This window comes from Netta rufina (assembly GCF_964035555.1).
Source record: "Netta rufina genome assembly, chromosome: 7".
Taxonomy (NCBI): domain Eukaryota; kingdom Metazoa; phylum Chordata; class Aves; order Anseriformes; family Anatidae; genus Netta; species Netta rufina.
Genome location: NC_140130.1, coordinates 23625081 through 23650932, shown reverse-complemented (window position 1 = coordinate 23650932; position 25852 = coordinate 23625081). Strand labels below are relative to the sequence as shown.

General features: G+C 47.2%; 1 protein-coding gene across 2 annotated transcripts in view; it reads right to left on the bottom strand.

The window, feature by feature from the left end:
* Positions 1 to 2002: 2002 nt before the first annotated feature.
* The window catches only part of ARMH3 (armadillo like helical domain containing 3), a 119347-nt gene continuing 95497 nt past the window's right edge, over positions 2003 to 25852 (bottom strand). For both annotated transcript variants that reach the window (XM_084290513.1, XM_084290514.1), the window contains 2 exons: positions 9753 to 9869; positions 2003 to 4363 (listed from right to left, as the gene is read on the bottom strand). In XM_084290513.1, coding sequence (XP_084146639.1) covers positions 4271 to 4363; positions 9753 to 9869 — 210 coding nt within the window. In that variant the 3' untranslated portion in view covers positions 2003 to 4270. The remainder of the gene's footprint in view (positions 4364 to 9752; positions 9870 to 25852) is intronic.

The window sequence follows — 25852 nt, the reverse complement described above, 5'->3', positions numbered from 1 at the left end:
GCCCCCGGGGAATTACCGAGGACACGGCTGGAGCAGAGGAAACTCGCAGCCCCGCGAAGGTGCCCGGCTCCACGGGGAGCGCCTCCCGCTGCTGCGAGACTTGGATCCAGGGGGAATTTCAGCTGCGGATCTCGAGGATAAACAGACGCCTGCAAGCTGCTGGGGGAGCCTCGCAGGCAGGAATGCTGCGGGAGAAAGGGAGCCTCAGCTGTAACGTGCAAAGCAGCAGGTGTGAGAAATCTGGGCACGGGGGAGGGAGGAAGGGGTGTGCACACTCTGCGCCCTCGCCTGCCCTGCCCAGGCTGCCAGCAAGGCTCTGGCCCCGCTGCTGGGTGGGCTGTGAGGGCTCTGTGCCCACCCTGAGTGCTTTTTTTCCTGCCACTTCTGCGTGGCAGATGCAAAATCTGAGTGAAGACTGTTTTAGAGAGCAGGGCTTGGACTGGAGCATCCCCTAACTCGGTAGGGTCTTGAGTTTAGGAGCCCTCCAGCACCACAGAGCCTTTCAGCAGGGCACAGCCACGGGTCACCGGAGCACCCTCGTCCCCACACACCACCATGAAGGCCCTGGATGAACCCTGGAGCCAGGGGGCTGTAGTTAATTAGTCGCTAATTGCTTCAGAGAGGAAACAAGCATGGACCTGTAGGAGGGTGACCTGGGGGCCCTGGGACTCGCACATGGCAGGGAAAGGGGTGAGAGAGCTCATCTGGCACAGCGGAGCTGGAGGAGAGCCCAGCCCTGGGGGTGTCCAGCACCCCGCAGCCTCCCCATCCCCTCCGTGCCCCCGTGGGACTCCCGGGAGCTCCCAGCCTCCGGCAGCAGGGCTGGGAGCTGCGCTGCAGCGAGCGGCGAGCCTGGCTCATTTAATCTTTTCAATTGAATTCAATTTCCAGCCACATGATTCAATTAGCCCTGGAGGGACGGCACGGCAGAGCAGAGGCCGCAGAGCGGGGCCCGGCCCGGGCTCCAGCAGCCAAGTTGGGTGAGAGGAGCACGGCGAGGAGCCCCGGGGCTGCTCCTGCAGGGCCAGGACCTGGTGCTCGTCCCTGTGCCTGACAAAGATGCTTTAAGAAGAGAAGTGAAGCAAGTGTGCAGTGATTCTCCCCATCCCAATTACTTGGGGTCATCCACAGGCTTGCCCCGTGTCCTCGTGAGCTCCCCCGCACCATGCCCTGACCAGCACAAAGGGCTCCAACAACCCACCACGGACTGGGGATGCTGGCATCCTGAGAGCTGCCTCTCTCTCACTTTGGATGAAAAACAGGGCTTTTAAGAGCTAGGCAAGAGGAGCTGGTCCCCAAAAATCACAGTGGCACTTGCAAATCAATTTTTAATAACTCCCTCCAAAGTTGAGCCCAAACTCAATTTTTCTCCTGCAGAATTTGGTCATTATTTTGTAAAATATTTGTCTCCCTGCAGCGGCTGCCTAATTTAAAGGCAGGAATCTGCTTTCTCCCCCCCCGCTCCCCAAGCCTCAGAAACAGCTCTTCCAATAATAGACTGGGTTATGAATTAGACATAATAAAACACCCGCAAACTGCTCAGATCAGATCCAGGGAAGTTTGGGGTCACGCTCCACGTCCTGAGGCTGAGTGCTGGAGTTAAACGACTCTCTACTCAGCTCAAGCCGGCCTCAAAAGACAAGCGGTATTACGCTGATTACCAAAACACGCAAATCTGTTGCAAAACCTGTGAGGAGGAGTTTGCTGGCTCCAGCAGCAGGGAGAGCATCACACTGTGCACAGGTCGGTCCCCGCGTTCCTCCCTCACACCCGCAGGCTCTCAGCCTTATGTTTGCCTTAACAGCAGCAAGAGGGGCTTGGAGGAGGCTGATGAGTGCTGGCTGCTGGCTGCCAGACACCTGCAGCCTGGAACGAGGAGGAGGCACTGCTGAGAGGCACCACAAGCAGCCACCGTGTCACCAAATGGGGCCAGGGCCACCCCCGTAACTCCCCGACTCTCCCCTGGGTGAAGGACAGACGCTGCACACGCTGGCCAGGCAGGGCTCTGCTATTTATTGAGCTCTAGATCTGTATGTACATCCATTTACAGCGCTTGGTTTGGTGACAGTGTGACAAGAGGACGTGCGTGACAGCCTGCCCCCGGCTCAGCCCACCCGAGGAGCTGCTCCCAGTCACAGCCAGGGTGTGCCAGTTCGTCCCAGCAAGGGAGCACCGTGGGGAGATGAGTCCTTGGGCAGCTGAGCCCAGAGTGAAAAGCTGAGAATCCCAGAGGCGAAAAGCTGAGAATCCCAAAGGCTGCAGAGGCAGAGCCAGGCTCATCCCCGGCTCTCAGTCTCCCGTCTAGTCTCAGTCTAGACAGGATCAGAGAAAAGGAGGCACGGGACTCCGAGTCCTACCTCGAGCTGGTCGACTCGATATTCCAACAGCGACGATGCTGGGGCTGTACTGGAGGAACTGGAGCCCCCTTAGGGAGGAAGTTTACCCCTTGGAGAGGAGCTGGTCTAAGCAAGAGCTTCTCAAACACACTACAGACTACGGTGCCACGTGCTGCAACTATTCCTACTCGTTTGTCGCTGGAGAAACGGCCACCTCCCACACGCCTGGACCTGTTCTTGAGCAGTGACTTCACGGAGCCTGCTTCTCCCAGGCACCATCCCTCTGACACGCACTCACCTGGCAGGAAAGCACGGAAGCATCTGCCTTAGCTGATAAAAGCCAAATGATCCGTGCTGGGGAAAAACGTCCTCTGCTGGGAGAAGCCAGTGCTCCCAAGGAAAACATGTTCTTCCTCTGGTTCTGCGAGCAGCGGGTGGCCAAGGACACAGCTTTCATTTTCCCATGCTCATGGCAGGTAAAGATGAAACATTGAACTAATTAGCACGTGTTAGCATGAACAAACATTGCCTAAAACTGGCAGAGAATGAGCAGGACACCACTCACACTACTCCGACCTATGATGCTAGGAGCAGGACTAGGCACTTTTTTTTTTTTTTTTTTTACATTTTCTAGGAAAAAAAGTGGATCTGGGATGTCAATAACTTCTTTAGTTCAACCCACCAAGTCAGGCCACATCCTACCATACACTGCCAGGAGCTGAAAACGCATGAGCAGGGAGAAGGTGTTTGTGCTGCATGTTCCTGAGTTGGCAGCCTGACACAGCACCCAGAGCGGGCTCCAGCTGACACGGGCACCTCTGAAACGCTGGCTCTTGAGCAGAAAGGTCTCCCTGTGACCCCAGGGCATCATCCTGGAGCTCTTTCTTAGCAATTTTGTGGTGAGTCGCTTAGCGAAGACAGATGGACAAGCTAGAAAGTGAAGTAACTACTCCTCTTTTTAACTGCAGTACCTGCAAGCTACACACGAGGGAAAAACTGGGGACTTTTTAGCTCATGAACATCACCAGGCACTTGCAAACGTGCAAGGCAGACATTCCTGCGAGGAAGAGGAAGATTGTCACAATGCAGTCTCTGATGGGCAACAAGGGGAGCGTGTGTGGGTGGGAGCCAGCCTGTCCTCTGCCCCATGGAAGTGAAATATGTCAAGGTTTCCCTCAACCTTAGGAACAGCAGAGATGAGATGAGCAAGGGTGCACCAACCAGAGGTGTTCTCCTGTTGCAGATGGCTCACTTCGATTACCCATACCCTTGCATACTGGCTCAGGCTGGACCAACAAGCTGGACTGGTAAGCTGAAAATTTTATCCTTCTTCAGTAATTGGATGGCTTGGTTCAAACACTGACATCTGAAACCAGCAGCAATCAGGGTATACTCTCTTAGGAATCTGTTTTATATCCTCCCAAAACTCTCGGTGGGATGGCAATGGATTTGACCTACGGGGTGGAGGGAGGGTTGATCCAGGCTGCTCGAAAAGCGCAGCCCTTGCCTGGGGTCAGAGCTCTCCAGTGGAACAGACAACAACCTCAACCCAGGACTGCCTCACACAGCTGGACTGATTTTATTACTTTGGTTGTGAGCTCTCCCCACCTCTGCTACGAAGGTTTCCAGTGCATCTTCCCTGAGGCTGCGGAGGGAATCTCCCATTGCTACGTGACAGAAACAGCTGCCCACCCCCGTGGCACCTTACAGAATTGCTTCCTCCTCCTCCTCCGCACGCCGATCACCTCTCTCAGCCACAGTCCCGTTGAAACACATGCCTTTGGGATCAAACACACAGCAGCAAGGCTCTCCCCTGGAAGAAATGCAGTCTGTTCTGCAGGTGAAAGGCGAGGGGCGATCAGCCGCGGATCCGCGGTGTCCCCGCGAGACAGGCCCATCTCCGGTCAGCCCTGCGCAGCTGCCGCTCCCCTGCTTCAGGAGATGGTGGAGAATTCCTTCAGCAGGAGCTCCTGGCTCAGCGTGTTGAAAGCAAGGTTCTTCCTCACGTTGATGCTGATGGACCGCACCTGACAGAGACAAAACAAGATGGTTTAGCCGAGGGACTCGTCTCGGCTCCCCGTGGGTACAGCAGCGCTGACACTGCCGACCTCTGTGCTCAGCACGAATTGTTCTGCGTGCTGGTACAGCTCTGAGAAGTTCTCTACTGAGTCTCCACCTCGGCAAGAAATCCCTGAGGATCAGCTGCTTTCTGGGATGACAAGAGGGTTTAAAGCAATGTCCCAGGAAGGAGAGTAAATTCAAAATAAGAGAGATGGGAGAGGATGCTCTGCTTGGATGCATGAGCTAACAAGACCTGAGGTATTCCCTGTTTTTGGGCAAAGCAGAGGGAAAGCAAGCACTTCCAGGCTGCAGCTGGAAGAGCATTTTCTGTGAGTGCCAGCCAGCATTGCCCTGGATGGCTGCAGTGCCATGGCCTGTCCTGCTCCAGAACCCACAGTGCCAGATGGGGGAGTCAAGGGAAGGAGAGAGGACATGCTACTGTGCTATCAACACAAATTACAGCCCAAGCTGGCAGGAAACCATGGGTTTGGAGCCAGCTGTCCCTATTCTGTGCTGAGTGCCCTACCCTCAACGTTGGATCACTGGCTGTCACTGAAGAAGCATCTTTATCCCTTAATGATGTCCGACTCGTGGTCACCCACACAGCCTGCGAGGGAGAGGTGGGCAGACCCATGGTAGAGCAGCTTTCCTCCTCACTGTGTGCCTGCAGACGTGCTGGCCGAATGTGCCAGCCCCAGCCTGGGCTCAGTCTCAACTGCACTCAGCAATGAGAAAACAGAGTCAAACATTGTCTGTGGCAGCAGTGACAGGGAGCAAAACTGACACAAGCTCATCCAAACAACGGGATTACAGCTCCCAGAGACCCGGAGCCTGGGATAATATGGTTGTTGATGACCTGGTTGGTGTTTTGTGCTTTTTAAAAGCACTGGGGGATGAATTAAATAAAAGTAGAACGAGGAATCCAAACACTCAGGGCTGGAAGAGAAGTTGGCTGTGTTTATACTGTTGAGGATCCCACCTGCTGTCCTGGAGGGAAGGGCAGAAAGCTCCCCAAAAGGCTGAACGTGATAAAGAGCAGGAAACAAATCAAAACATGGAATGTTAAAAGGGAAAGCTGTGAAATGAACCTCAATAAAACTCACTGCACTGACCCTAGCAACATAAGGAAGCTAGCAAAGGTGTCTGGACCTAAAGATGGCTTATTTAAGATCTAGTTCCCCAGAAGACAGGTCTGCACTGGGTGGTTTCCCCACCAGGAAACAGGAGCCCTGCACATAAGACCTGGCCCCACTCAATTTGTACACGCATACAGGTCTGTAGGATGGAGGAGGCAGCAGTCTCTGCAAGCCCAGAAAGGGAAGCTGGAGTGACAAACGATGAGAGCACAAGGCTTAGCAGAAAGTGTAGCTATGGGGCAGAGCACAAGAAATTAAACCTGTTTAATTTGCAAAGAGGAGGTTTAGGGGGAATAGAGCAAACACTCGCCAGTATGTAAAATGAGGTCAGGAAGAGAACAGTGAGTAATATTTCTCTGACTCCCCGGGGATGGGGCAAGAAACGCTCAGCTTAATTTAAGGCAAAAGATACACACCGGAAAAGAGGAAATTCTTTTAACCCTGTGGGTTGGGAAGCTATGAAACAGATTAGCTTGGGCCAGCGTGGAGCTGTTTTCACTTAAAGATAGCTCTGGGTTTCAAGAGGAGCTTACTCACAAACTTTGGTCAAGAGCAGTGTAGGTGGACTTCGATCTGCTTGAAGACAAGTTTGGGAAAGTGGGCATAATGACACACAAGATGACCCTGACATTTCTGTACATCTCTGCCCAGCTTTTTTTTTTCTCCAGGATAGCAAGCAGCTCTGAGCTGACCAGCTCAAAAGGTAAGAATAGCTCAAATGAGAGTTAAATTGAGTTATCCTCAGCACAGGGAGCTGGAGCTCATTTCTCTTTTGGGGTTGGAAGAGCAGACAGTGACACGGGGAGGTGTCTGCCTGCAGAAGGAGAAACTTCAGATGCTTCCCGCAGTCTGGCTGAGCTGCTCCATTTGCGAGGCTACACCCCAGGAGCCCTCCCAGCTCCTGGTACAGCAGGCAGCTCGGGCACAGCTGCCAGCATGGAAGCTACCAGAACTCTTCAGAGAGGCTTGTACAAGCCTCAGAAAGTAAACCCAGAGCTGAACATTTATCCTGCAAGGAAATAAAGGCAGAGTGTGTCCTCTCTTGTTTCTTTACAGAGCATGCTGAAGAGCTTTTAAATTTGTTTTCTCTCCATGAGCAGCTTGGATCACATCTATCCCATAGGCTTCAAAAGAAACTGGAAATGCACGAAGTGCATCACCTGGAGAACAAGGAGCAAAGGAAAGGATGAATGAATCGGGGGCATTAACTATGGGAGTAAAACATCATTCAGTTCTAGTTTTGTGTCATTATAGCTCGACTTGCGTAACGCTGTACAGATACTCCTATTTTGTAGCAAGCCTCACCAATTAAACCGGTTTCCAATCAACGAGCAGCTCTTAAGAGATTTGTACAATGGGAGGAGGTTTACACTGACTACTATATCTAATTAAAAGTCAAATTAGTGTAATTTCCCCTGCAGAAATCGATCCCTAATCAGACTATTTTGAGACTCCGCTGAAACCTAGCTGCAGACAGAGCCTTTTGGAAAGATGCTGAATCTCTTTCCACATATTTCTTCACATCCACACCATTCATTCTATCAAAGCACCACGGACCTCAAATGACATTCTCAGGGTTTCAAAGAAACTGAAAAAAAAGTGTTAGAAAACTTCCTAACTTCCTTCCTTTGGGTCCTCTCAAAGGCAGCACTACAGGCCAGAAAGCCCAATTGATAAAAACACTCTGCACATCACCTTCCAGCACACTGTGGCTGCAGTATTGCAGGCCTTTGAAAGCTTCTTTGAAAAGGGAATGGGAGAAGAAAGCGAGATTTTTCTTTGGGATTAGCAAGAAAGAGCAGCACAGAGGCAGAGCCAGAGAAGTGAAGCAGTGCATTAGCAAAGGACGTCAAAGGGGCGAGAACAAGATTGCTAAGCATAAAGGAGCCAGGAGAATGGCTTGGGGAAGTTTCTGCTCACCCATTTAATGGGAGCAAAGAGAGATGAAAAGAAGGCTGAAAAGGAAAATGGCTCCTGCATGTCATTCCCTACCGAGAAGGATTTGCTTTAAGGCAATCCCACAGGATAGAGGCAGGGATTAGAAAACCAGGCAGAATCTGGAAAGAATTGTTCACAAACAGATCCTGTTCAGGAAGACGGGACGGGACCAGGATGAGTTTGGAAACCATAAAGGAAACCTCTAGCTCCCCATCAGCCCTGCTCCTTTGGCAGAGCTCCTGAAACAATTTCACTCTGCCCCCTCCACGAAATCCTGCAACTCTCAGCAGTTGAGTACAATGCTCTGGGTACGGGGACATTATCCCACATCAGACCAGCAGCAGAAGCTGAAGTAAAGACGCAGATGCCTAGCAAAAAGGGAGCCTATTACCTACTTTAAAGAGAACATGGGGAAGGACAGGGCAGACCAGGGCCTTTTTGATGAGCTGTTAGAACAATTAATGAAGCCATCAGTTTCTGTGCACCTAGAGGAAAACCAGCGTTGAGGTCAGGAGGCTGGCTGGGTCTGCTGAAGACATATCATAACAGATCAGGTTGGTTTCCTGCTGTGTTGAGGGAACAGCTAAATGGGATGCAGGGGATTTTCTGTAGCTGTGAGTAAAAAAAAGCATTTAATAGGGTCCCAATTCTCAGGGCATCTCAAGAAGCGTGGATTAGACAGATTCACAACTGGGTCAATCAGCACGTTTAGACAGTAATTATTTGGGCTTTCATATGCTCTTGAGGACAAGGTCCCAGGGGTACCTGGACCGGTGATTTTCAGAAGGCAGGACTGGATTATGATGCCAAATTGATTCTTAAATCATATGAAATTTGGAGGATCCTAGGTATTGGAAAAGAAAAGAGGCTAGAAATAAAGTATTTTTAGATGAATTGTTTGTAGCTGTGATGATCTTAGGACCGAGAATGTCATTTTAATCAATTGGCATGATCAGCCTGAGTTTCTGCCAGGCCAAATGGAAAATGGGGCATGCAGGAAGCGAATCAGTCATGCGGCCATGAGGCTGGGGAAGGAGAAGCTGGCTGAGGGCAGGAGCCCATGGGACAGAACAGATGACAACAGAAACACGAGTGTGTCTTATTTCTGGAGTACAATAGTGGAAGAAGCCTGTGTCACAGGGAGGCTACCATCAAATTTCTTTGTGTGTATTCCAGATACGGTATCAAATAGCAGGGCAGGAGACAAGAAGAGGCACAAAGGTGCAAAGAAAAACATGAAGTGGTCAGAAATGATTTTTGCCCATATCCTACCCAATGGTAGCACTGCAATGACCTAAAAAACATTAAAAGGTTAAAAAGTATGCTGTGGAAGGAACCAAAAGCAATTCAGGCATGCCTGCTCCAGAGCAGAGTAGACAGAAGGAGGCGTAACCTTCCCAAACTCATCCAGGCTCGTGATGGAGTGGGCAGGCATCAGTTACTCATCAATCAGCAAGGACAGAGCTAGAAGAGAGAATAGGTTCTCAAACTGGTAAAAAAAAGCTGCCAGTCAGAGGTCTCTCCTTTTGTTGAACACCGAGGTTGATTCAACAGTGAGGAAAATGCAGGCTCTCCTCCGAGATACCAGCCACTACAAAAACACTGTCTCCCTGGTGATGCAGCTGTTGGACAAGAAATTGCCTGACCCAACAGCTATACTGCAGCTCTCTGGAGCAGGGTGAGCAAACTGGCTTGCTGAAGAACACAACTACCAACCCACACTACATGGGCACGGGTTTGTCTTTGCTGCATTATTTTTTTTGTGTTTCTTCCTACCATTAGTCCTCTCCTCTGGCAGGAGGGGACGTTTCTAGAGAATGCCTTTGCTTTCTTTGCCTGGGGACCTTATGTTGTGAATGACAGAGGAAAGCAATGTGCAATGACCAGCATCGCATCCTGCTCAGCCCCATAGTTTGTGGCCTCACTAACAACAGTGAAAAGACTAATTTGCTCTGTGTGATAAGGTGGGAGCAAGCAGCTTTTCCACCATGCACACTTACCAGCACAAAGCACGGCAGAAGGAAGGGACAGAGACTATTTACTGACCTGAGCAGTCTGGCGGTTCCTCCCCAGCCATGCACTGCAGGGCAGGAAGCTACAAGGGAGGTTTCAGACCAGACGAGACATGCAGCATCTGTTCAGGTTCTATTCCTGCCCCAGCTTTGGAGGCAGTCCAGTGGAGTACCTAGGCTGCTCAGCTACACTCCGCATGTCGCTGCCCAGGCCGTAAACAAAAGCTTTGGAGCAGGGCTGGTGATTCTGCAGTGTCAAGGCAGCTTACCAGCTCTTTGAAGAAGGCAGCCTCCTTATGCTGCTCTGAGTAGCGCTCGTACTGATCCAGCCCATCCTGCAGTTTCAGGGTCAGCGTGTCATAGTTGGACCGTACCACTTCCAAAACCTGCCAGAGACAGAAGAGGAGTCATCATCCACAATTAGCTTAGCATTGGAGGAACAAGGCTATGACAGAGCACAGCTCTGGCACCTGTAATTGCAACATGCACGGCTTTAACAGCCAATATTTGGTACATGAATAACAACATGGAGGTGGGCATGAAAACATTCCTAATGCCAGTGAGGAACTGTCCTGGAATTTACAGAATTTCTCCATTCATAAGAGCAGTGGATGAGCCCAGAACTACAACAGCAGCAGTTGCCCAAACACAATTACGTCACCAGGAGAGGCAGACATGATCTCATTAAATTAAGCAGCTAATTACTGTGCGTACACCCACATGTAACACAGTAGACACTATATAAACATAGGTTTGCCTGACCCTTAGGTCACAACAATGCTAATTTTGCCAGCACACCACCCTCCTGGCTTGTTAATTACAATTAGAAAAAAAAAAAAAAAAACAAAAAAACTGCTTAAATGTCAGCTTCTACAGCTGCTCAGGTCAGCCTCCATACAGAGCACTGCACTTCTCTCCTAACGGGAACAAACTTCTGATAGACACTAAGGTAAGACCAAGCCAGTTACAGACTGGCATTAGAAATAAGTAGAGACACAAATCCAGGTCTCCCTGCCCAGGAGATGCTCTCTTATTGTCTGTCTGCGCTGCAATCAAAGCACTCCAGCTTCCATTAACGCCTTACTCTGCTCCCAGCACTGGGCTCTACTTGTAAATTCACAGTTACGTCTCTCTGTCCTATTGAACTATTCATTTTCCTAACTAGGGAGCACCAAGAGGGACTCCCACGCTGCTTTATAGCTTCAGAGCACTGCATGGACAAATTCATTCCTCAAAGCATTCGTACGATGGTAAGTGACAATAATCTCCCTACCAGGAACCATATAGCTCGGTACTCCTGGGCAAAACATATGCTTGAAACAATGCTCTTAAACACGTGAACCTCTTTCCTAGGCTGTCACCGCTTGATCTCAGAGCTAAACAGAAGCACAGGAAGAACAACAACATTGGAAGTTTGCATTGCAGTAGCTTACAATCAAGAAAAGCCTCGACCAGGAGCACAAGATAGGGCTTAAGGCGCAAAAGAAGAGTCCCTGTCCCAGGAGAGATCCTAAGAAAAGCATTGCAGAGGATGCCAGACAGCAAACAGCGATGAGGGCAATAAGGAATTATTCTCCTCTTGTCCTCCCAACAATATAAGCTCTACCCTCAATTGTCTTCTTAGGCAGCTGGCAGCTCCTGCCCTTTACAGGACTGAATCGTGTCCTTCCATCTCTTACTCTAGGAATCCCAGGCTTGCTTGGAATCCTTTCAGATGCTTTTCCATGTTTTATTTCCTCAAAAATTTGCCGTTAGCAGTTGTACACAAATGGGCACTCATGCAAACACCTCGAAGCAGCCTAGTGCCAGGGTCCCACTAGGACAGAAATAAAGGGCATCACCCAAATGAGGACTGGGCATAAAAAAGGGGCCCAGAAGTGGTTCCCTGGTGAGATAGTGCCACGGTAGCCTCTTTGTGCAGCTCAGCTGTCCTCTGGCATTGCAGAGGCAAGCTAGGGATAGGAATCAGTATTTTGCAAGGTTATTTAAGAACAGCCTGTCAGTGTCCTGCTGCTGCAAGAGCACGCAGCCTCCTCTCCGGGAGGACTCATTTCCTAATTCTGTTTGTCAGCTCCGCTGGCAGAGAGGAATAACTCCCTGCAGTAACAGCCATCTCCACACTCAGCCTGGCCCTCTTCTTCCTGCCTGCAGAACTTGTGAGAAGCAGCGCAGAGCCAAGAGCAACGATGGAAGAAAGAAGGCTGGGTACGGGAATAATTTACTCTGGGGTGCAAGTATCCTCTGGAGATGGAGACTGATAGCACAACACACCTTCTGGCAGCTCGCGTGGATCAGAGGGCTGTCCTCCTGTCAGCCCGAGGGAGCCAAATTGACCAAGATTAGTAAAATGCAGGGGAGAAACCCTGTGTGAAAGGTGAGGAGTACAACGGGCTTCTCCAGCAATAATTTAGGGCTTTTACACCCAACTCTGCATGCGTCCCCTACCAACACACACCCCGTGCTCCCCGTGCCCCTACACACAGGGTCACCCCTGAGGGCAGTGGTGAGCTCTGTAAGCAGCACCCTGTAAACCAGCCCTCCTGTGCCACCTCCAAGAGGCAGCTAACAGCCCCGTTTGGTGCTCTAGGAGGAGGACAGGGAAGGGAAAAGGAGCCCCAAAGTTGCTGTTGTGCTACCCACTCCTTACCGTGATCTCTGTAAACTCGAGATCAGCTTATCCCTTTAGCTGCATATATTCGCTGGCTTCCACTCCTCATCTCTTTTAATTATGAAATAAAACTTAAAAAGAAAGGGTGAGTTAAAAATAAACAGCTTTTCTTCACTGCCTAATAATTTCCCTTTCTTGCTGCTGCTGAAAAAAAAATGCTACGTGGGATTTGAGATAAACCCACTCACAGATCATTTCACTTCATATTCCATAACGGATAGGAACTGTTACCGAGATTAGGACCTGCCATCCCTGAGACAATTTCATCTGCTCTTTAAGATGCAGCCGTGAGACAGAGGGGAGGTTAAAGAGCAGCAGAAGGTATTAAGAGCATCTAACATGAAGGTTTGAAAGGCATCAGCTTTCTATCCAGATGACAAATACGCACATCCTCCATATAACACAATATTCTTATCCTTTGCCCTTTTTACACCTTCTTTGACTTCTGCTCAGGAAAACTACTGCAAGGATGCTCTTGTACGTTAAATGCACAAGAGCTTTATCTGTCAGATAAAAAAGACCTGGGAGAATTTAACTTTGAGACTGAAGCATTTCTTTTTCCAGATCCTGTCCAAGCTGGTTTCCCCAGAAGTCTCCATGGAAGACCAGAAAACATCATTCCCAAGACAGTGAAGTACAAGGAACTGAAAAAAGAAGTGGCTTTTGGCTGGACTCTTCTAGGTGAATCTTAAATGAACGTGCAGTTTTAAAATCTCACAAGCAGCTGAGAGAACACCACCTCAAGTGTCAGGCAAGCAGAAAGGAAAATGGACTGTAGGTGACTTCCAAGGAGCTTCTCAGCAAGCAACAGGGAAGATAAGACATGACATCCCTCAGATAGCAACAATGAACATACAGGGCAATTTTTTTATTTTTATTTTTAAATGCTTAACGGCATCTTTACAAAGAAAAAAAAAAAAAGCAGTCACAAGCTAAATCTTCTTTTAGGACTGATCCCTCTAAGATAACCTACAAAAAAGCAATACGACAGAAGTGAGCGACTCAGATACGGTGCAATGAAAGATAAATGAAGGCTGCTGAATTCCTTTCCTGCAGTTACCTGTATCAGCCCCAGAGGCTGCGTTCTCTCATTTACTCCAATGCAACAAACCAGAAGTCAGTGGAGCTGCACCGTTGTAATTTAAAGATAATTTGCCATCAGATTAACCCAGTGCCCCACAACTCACTCACTGGCTGCTTTACAGGAGTTCCAGACGACAGCTAGCAATTCAGGCCCCCATGTACGTGTACGTGCCCCCAAACCCAGCCTTGCAGGAGCTGCTCTGAACAGGCAGTGCTTTCTGCAGCACTCAGAGGATTTCAGCATCCTCCTGCATCTGTACTCTGCCACGTCCCGTCGCTCCCCTTCCCAGCGACTGTCACCAACAACCTGTAACAAGAGGCACCCCCCTGGGTAACACAGCAGGAATCTTGGGGCTGGCTTCCATTGGAGGGGGTGATACAGGGCTCAGTTATCTGCGGGATCCCGCCCATGCCATATGGCTGCACCCACAGGAACAGGATGATTTATTTTACAGAGTTGGTGGTGGATGCAGCAAAGTAAGGAGCCAGCTTACTGCTTCTTTGCAATCTAGACAGACAGCTCCCGAAGAATCAGAGCATCCTGGCCATGAGCACTGGAACCCATTTCCCCCCCCACCAGTTGCCCCTGCCCTGAAATTTCCCATTTTCTATACAGACCATGCTCTGCTCTACCATTACCTGCACACAGACCCCTTCCTTACTGCACCAGGGCTGTTCCTCTGACCGATCCTCAGCAAGAACCGACCTGCTGCACCATCCCAGAGGAGACCAGACCTGGAATAGCTTTTCCTGGGGAAAGCACTGGATGGTGCACAGCAGTATGTGACCAGGAGAACACAGCCCCAGTTAGCAGCAAAGCCAGAGAGAGAATTGCACTAGCAGTGGAGTCTAATGGGCAGCACACAGAGCTGGGGCCCTTCTCTCTAGCAGGCACAGCACACTTCACTCATCAGTAACTTTTTAACCCGCAGAATCTTTCCTCACCCACAGCTGTACCGACTTCACAATACAACATCAGAGAATGCCACCAATTTGTGCCGCCCAGCAACAAACCTGTAGTGTGTTGGTTCTGGGAAGCATGCACGACATAATGAGAGAAAAACAGGAAAAGCAGAAGCAAGAAGAAAGCAAGGTCTCTGCACAGTCTTGCTAATCAGAGCAGGAGAGGGTAAGAATGCAATCAGTCAGCAGTGCCAGCACCTCGCTAGAGGCTCTCCAGCCTGCAAGATGGTCATTAGCTCCCATGGCACAAAAGCAGCTGGAAAAGAACCAACTGATTGATCTTGCATTAAGCAAAAGGCCAAAAAAATCCCAGGTTAAAACACTCTCCCCCCATATCCATGCTCCAAGCCTTGTGGCTTACAAGGATGGGGCTTGGGGAGGCTCTCTGGATCAGTCTAGCAAGTCCTCACAGGACAGAGAAGCTGTGTGTGTCCCAGCTGTCCCATGCTGGAGGATGGAGCAGCCAGTCTATGGGATGGATATGTGCTGGGAATCCCAATGCTACTGCATGGACACACACAAACGTGTCTCCTGTCTTCTCTAGGATGTTCTGGGCACTCCAGCACCTGAGGGAATTATGGCAATCCCACCTCCAAACCTTGGGCAACGACCAAAAATACCACGAGCAAACCAGCAGTTTGTCCCTTCAGCTCGCAGGAAGGAGGCTGTAAGGAAGAGACATTAGGGTTTTCTTATTCCAGAAGAAGGAATAGGAATGTGTATTTTATGCTAGAGTCCTCAAAGTGGTTTGCTCACTCCAGGTTTAGTACAAATCTTCCCCCCCTACTAATCTACACAAGCAACTCATGGTCCCTGAGTGTTTTTCCTGGTGAATTCAACTGCATAGCAACATTCCTCACTGTAATGAAACGGCTGCTGCCACCTGGACTACAAAGAGGCTATTGCCTCTCCATAATAAAGTGCCAGATAATTGACATAAATTTTACAGTAGTATCTTCTAATTAATATGGAAAATGATTTATTTTTTTTTTTGTTCCAAATGGCATCACACTTCTCGCAGAGCAACTGAGAAGTTGCTGATGCAGGCTGAAATCTCTGCTGGAATTAATCCCCAGAAGCGCCAAAGACAGAGCACATAACTAAATAATTAGAAGTTAAGTAAAAACACACACACACAGCTGCCGCATTTCCCACCAGACTCTGCCCACACCCCTGCCACAATCATCTCCTTCTCCCCTTCCTCCTGCACTGTCTGCAGGAGCCAGGCTCACAGGGAGGATCCCCAAGAGGATGCACAGAGGTGTGCTGGAGGCAGCTCCCAGCACCCATGGTGGGACAAGCAGCAGCGCAGAGCTTTGGTCTGACCCAGCACTCCCTCACCTTTGCAGCTGTCCTGGAGCTAAATGATGTGCTAGTGCTTCAGCACCACCCTTAGCCCCCAAGCTGATCAAGACATGGGTATTAATTCCATATTCATGAAGGCTAGGAAGAAGAGGAGAAGGATGCTACAACAGTCTGACAATTCAGATATGCCCTATCCAGGGCACATCCACAGATCCAGAGGATGCAGAGTGGATCCGGTGAACACAGTGGGAAAGACAAAGATCTGAGCATGAGATGCACGTATATATAGGCACACTACATGTGCCAAGATATGCAACATGCTGCCATTCCAGCTCCAGTGCCCCAGATGCCCTACATCAAGCCCCCACTGCCTGTACTACATGCAAGTGAAGGACCCACAGCCACCTCCTGCTGCTGGCTGAGAGCATACAGCCAACACAGCCCCCACCAGCTCACACAGCTGTCACTCTCAGGGGAGGAAGAAGCAGCCTGTCTAACCTGAGGGCAGGAAAAATTCCTGGAAGGAGGGCTTTTCCAAGAGTTTAAAAAAAAAAAAAATCAAACTAACCCAATGCCAAACCATTATCTAGCTCCACCAAGAGGAAGCTGTAAATGCGCAATGAAGTCCCCGGGCCAAGCTCTTGTACATGAATGAACATCCATGTAAAATGCTGGCATTTCCAAAGCTCATGCAGGGAAAAAAGTTAAAGATCATGAACGTAATTACATGAAAAATTAGCAATTAATAAAATAAACACCCTTCAGAGCAGACTTTTAGACCTAGATGGTGAGATCTGGCAGGAACTGGAAGAGGTCCACTAAGCTTGCCTGTTGTTAGAAATTTTGTGAGGAAGGCAGGCAGCAGACAGGATGATGGCGGGAGCATAAAACCCCAAGATAGATAGATTTGCTTTTTTGGAGTTACAGCCCATTTTGGAGTTGTGAACCCTTATCTCCAGCTGGTGGCATTTATGAAAACGTTTCTCACTGCTAGGTATGTAAGAGCACTTGCCATTCTGCCAAGGCTCGAAATGCACTGCAGATAGCTATGGACTGGACCGTTAATTTTTTTATTTCCCCATTGTGCTTACAATTAACTTAAGTGCTGAAATGTGATGGGCTGTTCCAAGGGATGCTTTTATCTAGCAGCTGCATTCTAGCACAGCAATAAATCAACTGCTGTCACCAACACGTAAGACAAGAGGAAGAGCATCCTAACGCTCACTGTGCATGCTACCTGTTCAGCCAAACTGGCTACCAGCATTCTGCAAATGAATGCTCTGATTTGTGTAAGTTTGTTGGTGCAATCCTATCTTTAGAAGAAGATCTTGTCTCCCTGGACACAAAGAGAAAACAGTCAGCAGCAGCTCTCCAGCACAGCAGTTAACTGACCAAATAAGACCAGTATCCCTAATGCCCAAAACAAGATAGAAGTTTAAAACAGTTTCTAAGGATGGAAGTTGTGAGTTGCTGCTCCAGCTGAACTGAGAAGCTAGGACACATGAAGCTGTTACAGAAATTAAAGACAGCTACAAGAACCTAAAAAATAGCAGCTGATGATTTTAAGAAAAGGTCAGAAAAAATATATATTTCTAGGGACAGCAGGCAGAAAGCATCCTGGCAAATTTTGAAACCAAAATGCACAATTTTGGGTTCAGATTGCTTCAATCAGATGCTAACACCACACGTGGTGTACACCAGACAAAGAAGAAGATGAGGAAACTAATTTTTAATAAAGAAATTAAGATTTCCCAGAAGACAAGCGGTTCAGAAATAAGGCTTTCTAGAGAACTGATTCGGACAGGGAATTCCAAAAACACCCTTGCCATTCAAGAGAAAAAAAAACAAGTGGACTGTTCCTGCTTGAAGGAAACCAAAATCTACTTGTGCCCGACAGTAAACAGCTGGGAGATTTATTCTGGTTAATCAAACATCTACAATCGTGGGAGGTTTCTGGAACTACATCACCTCTTCCAGGTTCACAAGAATCAGAAAAGGATGCAAGAGAGCTTGTGCTCCTCATGCAGCCACCACTGACTTCTACAGGATATACTGATTACAGGCTTAGAAAAAAGCTCAATAGGAGCCTGACTTGAAGATCAAGATGAATAAAAGGAGAACACAAACACTCCAAAAAGTTATGGAGCTTGCCACACTTATTTTTTTCTGCTTCTTAGAGTAATGACAGAGAGAAACCTTTATGAATGCTACTAGCATAGCCCAGGGTCTGACACTTGCTGAGAAAAAGTAGATGCTAACCTAGCTCGTGGCTTATATCTTTTAAATGATCTGAATCTTGCACACTTTGTGCAACATGAATAAACTTAAAGGAAGCAGCAAAGTTAAATAGCAATATGATAAAAAAAAAAAGAAACAAAAAAGCCACAAACCAAGCAGATGCTGTATATTTAAAGCAACCAGGCAACTAAGAACAACACAAGGACATTCCAGAGAAAAATTCTGCTAGGACTAGGGCAGGAAGGTAGGTACTTGGAGGGGGAGAGCTCAGAAAGATCTGTTCCACAGCTCCTGCTTGAATTTAAGCAATTAGCTACAACAGAAGGCTAGCTATTAACTGCACAATGAAAGCGATAAAAACGCAATGATTCAGTGGCCTGAGGAGATGCAGTAAGAATGTCAAGGAAGAAGAAAAATAGAACTCACCTGCTTAACTGACCACAAAAAGAAAATGAACTCAAGTCCATTAAGATGGGGAAAACCAGAACTTTTAAATGCAAGCTAGAAGTCTGGATAGCCAAGGAATCAGATGAGCAAGTAATTGTTTGATTATTTGTACTAATTTGCAGTTCTACAATACTTTTTTCCTGAAATAAGGGTGCTTGAATCAATAAACAACGTTTAAAACATGGGTTATCAGGCTTGTACAGTGACAACACAGTACTCCTGCTTTATTTTTGTTCATTCTCTAATAACTTCTAATCCTCTGTTTGCCTTTCTGACGACTGTTGAGCCCTGAGCCAACACTTTCAGACTTATCCCAGTGATTCCCAGAGTCCTTTCCTGCATGGCAATATCTAGCAGACTTCCCTACAGCTTAAAGGCTCTAAGAGCCTTATAAATTCAATCTGCAAAAATTCTTTCTAAAGATATTGCCCAAAAGAAACAGGAGAACTACAGTCAGTTGGTTAGCTACAAATAGCTGCTTTGCCTCTAGGGACAAAAGCTGTAGTAGCAGTGTGTTAGGGGAGCTAGCTATTAAGGAAAGGTGGGCAGTGCCTGGAAGTTTGCGTGCGACTCAGCCTGTAGGAAAGTTTTAGCTGTTAAGGCTTTTACAAATCTGGAGTTGGAACAGACAGCTATAAGCTGCCGGATGATCCTTACAAACAGAAAATCCTGTAGTAAAAAGGGAACTTCAGTTGCAAAACGTGTGCTCTAAGGCTGCAATTATAAAATTGGTTTAACACAGTCTAAGTGCAGGCTACCTAAACTGCACTACAGCGTCTACAGCTCCTCCTTCAAAGGCACTTATTTCAGAGTTAAGGCATTCAAATGTGCAACTCAGAAGTGTCTTCATTAGGTGTACAACTACTGAGAGTGCTGAATGACCAGGTACAATGCTGACAGCAGGAGTAACTGTGAAGGCAGGGAAGAACAGACTTCTTGACTGTCCCCTAGAAACTGAGCTTGCAGCTGTGCAACTTAAGCTTGTAAGAATTATGATAGCAATGAGATTCCTACAAAAGAGACAGGGTCAAGTCTGTCCCGATCAAGCGACTCTTCACCAATCCCAGACACACTCCTGGATCCTACTCTAACCACAGCTGGGAGAAAAAGAAGGGAAAAGTTTCTGATGACAACAGAAATAAGAGAAACAAATAATTTCTGATATGACATGCTGAAAGAGAAAAGCTTGTTGACGTTTTAATTTGTTAAATTATCCCCTTTTGTGCTGCTGGAATGGGCCATTCATTTTAAACTCCATCTGGGCAATGACCAGAGCTGAAACGGAATGAGCTTGTTTATGCTTGGAAGCATTCATGGCCACCATAGAAAAGGTCTTTTGCCTATAAAAAATAATAACAGAAGAATCACAGAGCTGCTTAAAGTTGATTGCTAAGTTAATTTAGAAGAAGCATTTGAATGGTTAGTGAGACAGCTGGAAATACAGAGGTCCCTACCCAAGACCATCACTTGCAAGGGCAGATAAGACACTAAACGTAGTGGGCTGAGACACTTCTTGACTGAAATGGAAATGTAGAAGATAGCTGTCAGCAAGATGAATTTGAGGGGGAGCAAAGACTTGGGCATTGACCATACGTAGAAAACAGGTCAGAGTTTTCTCAAAAACGAAATGTCTGCTGCTTGTTACTGTCCTGCTCAGGGAAAGAAGCCTGTGTGCACTCTTTGAAATAAACACAAAGGCACCAAAAGTTGCTGACTCCCTGTTATTTCTAGCCATTTCTCCTTACACCTAGCAGAAGCAATCAGGGCCCAAGATAATAGCTATGTCTCTCAAAAAGGATTCCTGCCACGGCAAAGTGGCATCTTGCAATCCAAAGATATTTGGAGGACAAAAAGGGCTTGTGTGCCTGGGAACTTAGTGTTTATCCCTACAACATTTGTTCTTTAAATCAAACCTACTAATTCACCAGCTTCCTCGCAATTCAGACACTCTCAGCAAGTGCCCCTAAACACCACAGAGGACATATCCCTTCAGAAGGTTTGGCTGACAAGAGGCTGAAAAGACACATCTTACCTCTACAAGAATGACCGTGCTATCTCCACAGAGGTTTAGATGCTGGATGGACAGAAAGGACACGAGACAAAAGGGGAGGTTTATTGCTAATAGCCCAGATAAGATTATTGTGTTGGCTGTACGCCCGTCATTGATGTATAAGGGAAAGGTGACTTGTGCTGGCACTGGACCCACTCTCTCCCAAGAACGAGGAGAACAAAACTTATGCTTCTTTTTCAAAGCACCTTTTGCTGTTGAAGCCTCAAGCTGAGCTAATTGGTACACAGAGCAGCAAGCTGCAGAACTACCTGTCCACAATGCCTGCCCTCTGAATCAAAAAGCACGTGCCCCTTGCTGTCACTGCTCCCAACCGAACCTGCTGGCTGTAGAGATGGGATGTACTTGTACTGCACTACAGAAGGCTTAGCCAAAAGTAATGCTACTCTCTCTTGGGGGAAGAAGTTGATCACCAAGACTTCCACTTTCTCTCTAAATTTCTTTAACCATATTCCTGGATAAGTTCTTATAGGGTCTATAAGGGAAATATCATCTCCACGGTAATTTCTGCAGTGCTTGGAGGACACCATTGTTCTACAGCCTAAAAATCCCCGTGTGAGGATTTAGTACTCCCAAGAGCCTCTTGGACATCAAACGTTTTCAAAGCTATTAGCTCTGATGGGTTTTTGAATAAGGCTCAGGGAAGCCACTCGCTTGGAATTTCTCATAAGGAAAAGGTAGCTCTGACCTGGCAGGATAAAAATTGCTGAGAAGGAGGAGGAGGAAGAAAGCCCACACAGCCCACGTTCTCTGCAAGTGAGGAAATGAGATTTGATTTACTCCGTGATTCTGAGGTGTGTTCAATTTCAGCTTGAATTTCCACTGCATAAAATTCAGCTTGGCTGAGCAACGTCCCCATTAGAGACTGTCCAAAGCAATATAAGGCAATGCACACAATGATCTTTGAAACTGAAAGTTCAAAGCCTCTGTGATTTTTTTTCCAGCATATTTTTGCATATGCAACTCATAAACCTGTGTCTTCCAAGAAGTAAGAGGAAGATGATATAAAAAAAGCAATTAGATACAGTGCATACACAGCTCCTTATTGTTGCCAATTAATCAATTTATTTTGCTCACTGGTTAATTTCGTCTTACTACACAGCAGAGAACAACTCTGGGTCTGTTTTCCACGTTTCAAAGGGATTAGATGACGAGCAGAAGTCACTCGCTTAAAAGGACTTAAGGGCTTCAGTTCAGAGATTAATAACTCAGTTGCTTTTTTGCCAGGTTTTAAAACCACTAATTTATACTGCATCAGCTTGTAGTTTTACTTGCACAACTATTTTTGTTTTAATGGGAATATTAAATCCTGCTCCTCCCAAACTGATGCTGCATTGCCCTCTTGATATTATTCTCACATCTGAATTTTTGACTATATTTAAAGAGGATTTCATGCTTGCTTAGCAAATTCCTTACGAAACAGCACCTAATACTAATACACAATTAATACATAAAGTGTGTGACTTTTCCTAACTAACCAGATTGGTTGAGCAGCCCACTCAGGAATTCAACATCACCAGGAGGCAGGTTGGGTGGAAGCTTTGGAGCAGATTGCTCTGCGTCTCCATCTTGCAGGGCAGAAAAGCTCTACAAGAACTGTGATTGCACACATTTGGTCACACAGTAACACACCTCTATGGTGAGAAAAGCCATCGGGTCTCATTCCCACCTTGGGTTAACAAAGAACACTTGGCACCACACTTACCCTGCTGAGAAGCAAGGCACAGAAGCTGAAGGGGGGCACACCTCTGCATTTAATGGGCTCCTGATCTCACAGTTCTGAGAACCGCTCACAAGGGGAAGTTTCACTGAAACAGTGCTAAAATTTAACCCCAATGCTTCCGCCATCTTCATCCGTATGCATAAAGCTAAGCAAGTTTGCTGGTTGAAAAAAAAATCAGGTACTTTAAGGCATTGGCTTTTGTTGTAAAGCTGCTGTGGCCTGAGCAGGCCTTACTCAGGGAATATTCACTTCCATATGCCGTCTTAAGGACTGACTTGTGACTGTGCCTAGGGCTTCTGTTTGGTGCATTTTTATAAATGGTAATAAGTAGAGCTGTTCACTTGGTTTACTGCTTCTAGATGACAACTGCCAGCTACAATCAGCTCAGGGAGAACAGGAGGGCAGGCCTGGCAGCAGCCGCAGGACGCAGCATCGTAGCAGGGAGAGCTGGTTGTGCATTAGGAAAGCTGTCACAGTTCTTCCTTTTCATCTCTCTAAAACATGTCAAGGGCACTAATTAACAGGACATCCAAGGCACACAAAGGCTGAGAAGAAAGAGGATGTCTCTAGTGGTCTGCTAAGGCCCAGTCCCAAGATGACTATCAAGACTTGAGGAGCCCGCCAAACTCTCCCAGTCTCCAAAACTGTCTGATACGCAGAATTCAAAGATCATAAGAGCTGCAGAACTGAGGGAAAAAAGGGAAATAAAGTGACCTACTTTATATTCTATCGTCACATGTTGGCATTTTACGATTCCTTCCTTTTCAAAAGAGGCATATGTAAAGGAATCCTCTCAAACATGTGCTGTCAGCAGCGTGAGAGCACACAGCCACCCGCAGAAGAAACAAGGGCAGAATAAAACCCAGGCCAAATAATGTTGCCAGAACAACAATTCAATACCCAGAGGGAAGGGAACAAACAGTAGGAGCTATACCGAGTAAGAGAAGCCTGTGGTCTGAAACACCACTCAGCACTCCCCCAGAAGGCCTTACAACCTCTGCCAGGAAGCAGAACGGTCTGATCACCTTTCTCTAACAGCAAGTAACAAAGGATGGGTGTGATCTTAAGCACTTCACGGATAATTCCTGCAGCAGCTGTTCCCATCTCTGTAACAAGGAAGGGAGCAGAAGAATCTGCAGTTTGCAAGCACCTGGGCACAACCATGTAAGGTTACTGGCGATGAGGTGAGCACTCCTGAGTCCGGATTCACTTTGTAAGTCACAGCCCTGTTGAGAGCTGGAAAGCAAGGCTTTCTGTGAGAGTACAGGCAGGTGATTTTCCTTTCATTTTTAAAGAGGAACGCTATCAAAATAAAATCCTCCCACTCCCCAAAACAGATATAACTTCTTAAAAAAAAAAAAAAAAAAAAAAAACAAAAACATTTCAAACAAGTTCAGGATTGCACCAACCCGTCATTTTTCTTCAAGCATCTTGACCTGACCTTTTCCAAACACATCATAGAAAGAACTCTCCCTGACATACGTAAGCCAAGGCCATCCCAAGTTATGAGCTCATATAAAAAGCATGGTGGCTTCAGTCCAGGTCTCCCAACAGAGCAGTTGCCTCCATCCACGTTTCACTCAGGTGAAGGGCTTCTGGGTGAGGATAAGGGACCAGGCTTTGCCTCAAGCTAACAACGCAGCTGAGACAAGGCCACAAGTTGCTGGTTTGACTAAACAACTGCCTTCAGATGAACAACTGGGACAGGCTGGCCAGCAGTCCCAGTACAGTGACTGGCTTCTTTATGCTGGGAGGTTTTCTGTGACATTAACTGCCCAGCCCTAGCACCGAGTCCTAGTTCTGAAACATGGACATACTAAATAACGACAGACGCACTTTTAAGACTTAAGCAGCCCTGGTATATGATCCCTCTGGGCACCACTGAGAGCAGAAAGCTCAGCAAGAATTGGACGATGTGCGAAACTGTCATCAGCTGGAGAAATTAAGTTCCCATCATGTTAATATTCTCCCCTGCAAAAAGTGTGTCATACGCTCAGGTGTCTGCGAAGAAGGCTGAGATGAGGCATTACAGAAGCTTTCTTTCTATTCTTCTGAAAAGGGGAGTTTTAGCTCAGCAACAGACCCAAGTTTCCTTTCTATACCTACAAAGCAGCTTGTAGGTGGTACCGTAATTAAACAGGTCCATCACTTAAAATAGAAAAGCACATCCTCATAACTGAAGTAAAAATTAAGAGTCTGTAGTGAGATGCTTCCATCAAATCGTTGGCTTTCAGAAACGTTAGCTGCTGCTTCAAAAATCCCCAGCAAAACAAGTCTGGAAGCAGAAAACAAGAGACAGACAGGAAGCCAAAGTTCCAGCACAACTACCTTGGCTCCCTCGGAAATCCTCATTTCTGCTTCTAACAGCTGGAAGACTGCACCTGTCCTGGTGTTTCAAGATGTTAGAAAAAGTAGCTAATGCAAATAAAACATGGCCTAAAAGAAGTCAGTAGCATAGCTCATGTCTACCTTTTTGAAGAAGGGAAATGGACAAAAAAAACTACAGATATAGTCATGCGAAGCTCCATCTAGACCCATGTTTGGTGTTACATCCCATTACAGAAAATTACTATTGCACTGACACCACAGGGTGACAACAGGTAATATTTCATGCAAGTTGGGCAGATGTTTGACTCCACACCTACATGATGATTCAACTGAGCAAATGCTAGCATCTAGGTTTGGGGAGAAGTATATGCAATTTCTACTGCAGGAGAGGAATGGAAAGGGAAGCTCTGTCACTAGCCAGCTGAGCACGTTCTTCCTTTAAAAATTTGGAAGGAGGACTGCTGACAGAGAGAAATACGAGGGTAGGCTATGTATAACCTCCATATTCACCTAATGATTGCTTTGTCCCGGGTTTGGAACATTAATTTTGACAGAAGTAGGAGAAGGCTGTAAAGGACAACGCAATGCCTAAATGAAAAGATTGGTGTCTTAGCAAACCATTGCTCTGACTGCAAGTTTCTGGGGTACTTTCACTTCATAGATGTTGCTGAATAAGTATAACCAGTGTGGAGTTGTTGCATTGCCCAGAGAAACAGACTCACAGTATCACTGTGATGATATTATTTCTGGCTTTTCACTGTGTCAAAGGTGCTCAGAGAGCTCTAGAACAGCTCAGAACATGAGCAGAGTGGCTCGCTTTGGTCTGCAAGAGATTGTGTAGGCCTTCCTGAAGTCAAAGCACCCCAAAACAAGCCAGCTAGCCCCATTACACCAACTTCCTGACCTAATCCCAGATGCTAAATCACATTGCCAGAAAGACACCATGTCCTTCTCTGTCATCACGTCACTGCAAGTGGATGTCATCTTGGAGGTATGGTCGTCACTAGTGGGAGAGGAGCTCACTCACACCATCACGAGTGGGAGCAGATGCACTCACATCTGAAAATGCCTAGGATTTCTGAAATAAGCTGATGCAACCCAACAACCTCCATTTACATTAACTCTCTGCTTCTACTGCACGTAATACACACTACAGCAGGGCCTCAAAAGGTTGCAGTATTTTCAGAGCAGTCAAGAAGTCCAAGAGTAAGAGTTCAACAGCATTTGGTGCATGTTTTTACATCCACCTCAAAAACAGATGCTGCCTGCTGAATTACAATTGCTGAGGAAAATGCACTTGGGAAACCAAGACGGGGTTTGTGCGTAAGCAAGCCTGAAGCACTAATTACCCTTAGTGGGTTCTGCACCCAGTAAGACTTCGTGGCAAAGTTTCCAAAGAGGAGACTAGAGCATGACAGGGGTTTCTGGAAACAAATGTTGTTAGATGTCAGTCTGCAAGAAACTACCCTGTTCTCCAAACCTTACAGATATGTCCACAGAATTTCCATACTACTCCTACTGCCAGAGGTCATCCCAACTAACCCAT